Consider the following 4,359-nt stretch of genomic DNA (forward strand, 5'->3'; position numbering starts at 1 on the left):
ATTTTTGGTGAACTGTCAGTTTGTTGTAAAAGTTTCTCGTTTACTGTCAGAGGGCACCAAACGCTTGGTAACTGTCATGAACTTTGAATTCTAACACGAACGGCTCCCACGTGGTTTTATATTAAATTATGTATTTGGACAAGCAGAAGTTATTCTTTTTTGATTCTTCAGCTGATGGATTATTTTAAACTATGAACAAAATTTTTGAGCGCATGTACCAGTAAATCCACACATATGTATGTACAGGCCCATCAGGAGAAGGGTGGAAGTGGCGGTAGGGGTGAATTCCCCCGGGCCCATGCTTTTAAGAGGCCTGAAGTATCAGAACCATCACTTCTTATTATTGAAGTGAAACTTCTTTAGCGGCGGTTGGTTGATTGGAAGTAAATAGGCAAATTCAACGGAAATTGCACACGGAAATGGTTGGGGCTGAAACAAGTGCTTCTTGTGTGTATGCATATGGTATTAATTTAACAAAAACTTGCTTATAAAAAGATCAATACAAGAATGAAAGTAACGTACATAGATAAAGAAAGGGATAAAGGCAAAGGTAAAAATAAAAACAAAAACAAAGCGTAAATATAAAGGCAAAAACGAAGATTAGGGTAAATTTAAACACTTTACTTATATAATGGAAAAGGTGAAGGGAATGTGTAGATGAAGAAAATTATAAACATAAAAGTAAAAACAAATATAAGTATAAAGAAAAAGATTAAGAGGAGGATACGATAAAAGTAAAGATGAAGATAGAGGAAAAATTGTGGTAATTATAAAGAAAAGGAACTATTTCGGGATACTAGAGATTTTCGGAACTCTCGGGACTTATCCATATAATAATCGTAATTTTTATCGGTTTTGTTATCGATTTTGCTATCGATATTTTCGGCACTTATTGATATAATAATCGATTTTGTTACCGATATTTGTATCGATTTTGTTATCGATATTTTTATCGATTTTGTTATCGATATTTTTATCGATTTTGTTATCGATATTTTTATCGATTTTGTTATCGATACTCTTATCTCATCTTCATTCAGACTGCTTATCTCTAGTTGAAGGGTTATTAATATTAATTATTTTTTAAATCACAGGTACTGGCACATTTATCGCTGAACTTAAGAGCTTCTCCTACAGCAATCTCAGAAGAGTTCATGCTCTTTGAGTAGATCATTTATTAAATAAGAGCCTCGAATTGCATTAAATCGTAAGTTTGGAACAGATTTATGCTTTATTAACTACTTACGAACCCTGGCGCCTACTTAATTTAACTTTCAACTAAATTATTTAAGTCACACTGTATCTATAGACAATATTTAATGCGCTAAAAGCAGGTTGTAATACATAAATTACACACTAATCACATTTAGATAGCAATCTACGAAAAGTTCAGGCACACTTCGTTTTAAATATTATCAAGACCATCAACTACCCAAAGCTTAGGAACGAATGTCGAAAAAAAAAAGTACGCATAAGAAATTTAAGACATATGCAAGCCATTCTATAAACAACTCCAATATTTTTGTTATGGTTTATTTCATTGATTATTTATTGGCCTCTAGGCTAAAAAGAATTGAAAAGTCATTTCTTTTTACGGTTTTGGACATTTGATATGAAAATTGCAATAATGAGCGACAGTCTAATCTAATTTACGCTGCAATTAGAATGCGATAGTACGACACCATTGAACTTGGTTAGTAGATGCTACAATTTATTGCTTATGGTTAATTCCTACAACAGGTTGGCAAGATTCGGTGCTTTACAACACATTTCCGTCAACTTATAGCTAATTATGTTTGAAGTCGAATTAGTTTCGGGGTTGTTCCATGTTCGGTGTCATTTTGTTCTTCATACTTTCAAATCGAAAAATTGCATTAAACAAGACACAACGGCCAAACGGGTTAGTTTCCAACCCGATTTTGACAACGGATGCCGGAAATTCTTTGTAAAATATATTCGATGAGGCTTTAAAACAAATTTCGAATCCCTGCTCACCTTAAGAGCAGTTTCCAAACCTAACGCTCAGTTTGGCTCTCGAGGTCTAATTCACATAAAATCAATTGGGCTTTATTTTTCTGTAAAGAGACATATCTTGAAAATTCTAGCCAAACTATAGGCATAAGGCAAATTCTATAACGAGTAGAAACGAAGAACCAGACAGTTATTTGTCTACATTAACTTCTAGCCAGTGATTGGACTTTCTTGCCAGACCTCAACTATTTTAGTCAAAAAGAGCGAAACGGCCCGTTTATGCATGATAATCCAGAGTCAAAACAGGAGTCTATGCAGTGGATAGAAAAGGAAGAAAAGCCACCACGTACATTCAAAGTGGATAGATAAATATCCAAGCTCATGGCCACCATTTTTTGGGATTGTGAAAGTATTCTACAATTCACGGAGACTATTATGCCATATTGTTGGCAAAAGTGCGACCAAAGGATTCCTGGCTTTGCGAGACAATGCACCCGTGCACACTGCGAAAGTTGCAAGGCGTCTGACTGGATTTGAAGAAACCAACCACCCACTATTCAGTCCAGACCGGCCAATCTGCGAATATTTCCTGTTCTCCAATGTGAAGAAGAATCTCCGAGGGCGAAGATTTTCGAGATAGGAAGAAATCAAGGCGGCGAGCATTTCAAATACAAAAGCGGCGAATATTTTTTCACTGGATTAAAAGCCTTGATAAATGTAAGAAGTGCATTGAAGTAGAGAGAGATTATATAGAAAAATAAAATTGTTTATTCATTTTCGCAATTTCATAGGCGATTAGTTTAATCAGAAGTGGGTTGGCCCCCGCCGTTCACACCACGCGATTACTGCTTTTAACTAAAAGTTGCCTGTAAAATCGGCTCATGTCAACACCGCATTAAGCTCAAAACATTTCAGCTTTCCTCGAACAAGTTGATCGCGCGAACGGGCACACTCAAGTCAAGTTACAAAGTATTATCTTGCGACAACTGAATCAATTGTTAAAGGTAACAAATTGGTACAGATGCCAATAAAAATAGTATTGAACAAAAAAACAGAGCTCTCTGAAAATTTTCAGTTCAGAACTTCTCGATCAGCCATAAGTAGCATACCATTATTGGTCCTCTTCAGAAGAAAACATTCATTGCCAAACCATTTTCCTGCAGGGACATGACAATGCAACTGCTACTGCAGTATTAAAATTTTTTGCTAACCCCAAGATATCAGCAATTTATTTGCAGGCATTTTTACTGATATAAATATTCTGTTCAATAAATTGTCTACTGGCTGTCCGAAAAAAAAATTATCAATAAGATATACAATGCACTGCCGCAGTTGAGTCCATTGCCCATTGCACCAAAGTAGGTGTATAAAAACACCCACCGTCCTCTGCAGCAAATCACTAACTCAACAGTATACTTTCTGCAATCACATGGCTTACAAGACTCTCTTTCCACTCTGTGTTGTGCTTTGTTGTCTCAACGCGGCCTTCGGTGTCAATATTATCTCCAAATCACAATGGGGCGGCCGTACTGCTACTAGCAAAACCAACTTGGCCAATAGCTTAGCCTACACCGTCATACATCACACTGCTGGTAACTATTGTTCCACTCAAAGTGCGTGCTTTAAAGAATTGCGCAGCATGCAAAACTATCACATGGACACCTTGGACTGGGCTGATATTGGTTATAATTTTCTGATCGGCGGCGATGGTCAAGTGTATGAGGGTCGTGGCTGGAATACGGTGGGTGCACATGCCACCAACTGGAACTCAAAGTCTATTGGCATCTCATTCATGGGCAACTACAACAGTAAGTATAGTGATTCCTGCTAATGAGTAACTAAAAGTGCACGATTTTTTCTTCACTTTGCAGACGTTCAACCCACTGCTGCTCAGATCTCTGCCGCCAAGAATTTGCTTGCTGATGCTGTATCACGTGGACAGCTGAAAGCTGGTTATATTCTATATGGGCATCGCCAAGTTGGCACCACAGAGTGTCCTGGCACTAACTTGTATGCTCAAATTAAAACTTGGTCCAATTGGCGCGCTTAGGATGGGACTCGCTCGTTAAGGGGGGCATTTTTTATATCGAAAAAGTGTATTAAAAGTGTATGCGTGACATAAATCTATAGCCTATTTGGTATAAGAGTCAGTCATACTGTTTGCATTTATTGTATCCCATGGCTTAGAGTAGTAAAATACAGGAACGTCATTCTTTGGGTAATGACTTTCTACTCCGCCTAAAAAGTGTTTTCGGTGATTCTCTTTTATCGGAAAGGTGGCACCGAAGGGGTGGTACCGTACTAATTTGGTTTAATTCCGATCATTAGATCATGAATAAAGTAACGGCAGAGAATGTTTATAAATGTTTATAAACATTCTCTGGTGTA

The 4,359-nt window shown here is 37.1% G+C and overlaps 1 protein-coding gene across 1 annotated transcript; it reads left to right on the forward strand.

Moving 5' to 3' along the window:
- Positions 1-3,400: 3,400 nt before the first annotated feature.
- Positions 3,401-4,045, forward strand: LOC118745128 (peptidoglycan-recognition protein SC2). The gene is made up of 2 exons (XM_036478658.1): positions 3,401-3,779; positions 3,843-4,045. The coding sequence occupies exons 1-2, from the start codon at positions 3,401-3,403 to the stop codon at positions 4,019-4,021; spliced, it is 558 nt and encodes a 185-aa protein (XP_036334551.1). The 3' UTR covers positions 4,022-4,045.
- The last annotated feature ends 314 nt before the right edge of the window (positions 4,046-4,359 follow it).

Source organism: Rhagoletis pomonella, unplaced genomic scaffold (assembly GCF_013731165.1).
Source record: "Rhagoletis pomonella isolate Grant_MI unplaced genomic scaffold, Rhpom_1.0 Rhpom_scaffold_00008, whole genome shotgun sequence".
In the NCBI taxonomy this organism is placed as follows: Eukaryota; Metazoa; Arthropoda; class Insecta; order Diptera; family Tephritidae; genus Rhagoletis; species Rhagoletis pomonella.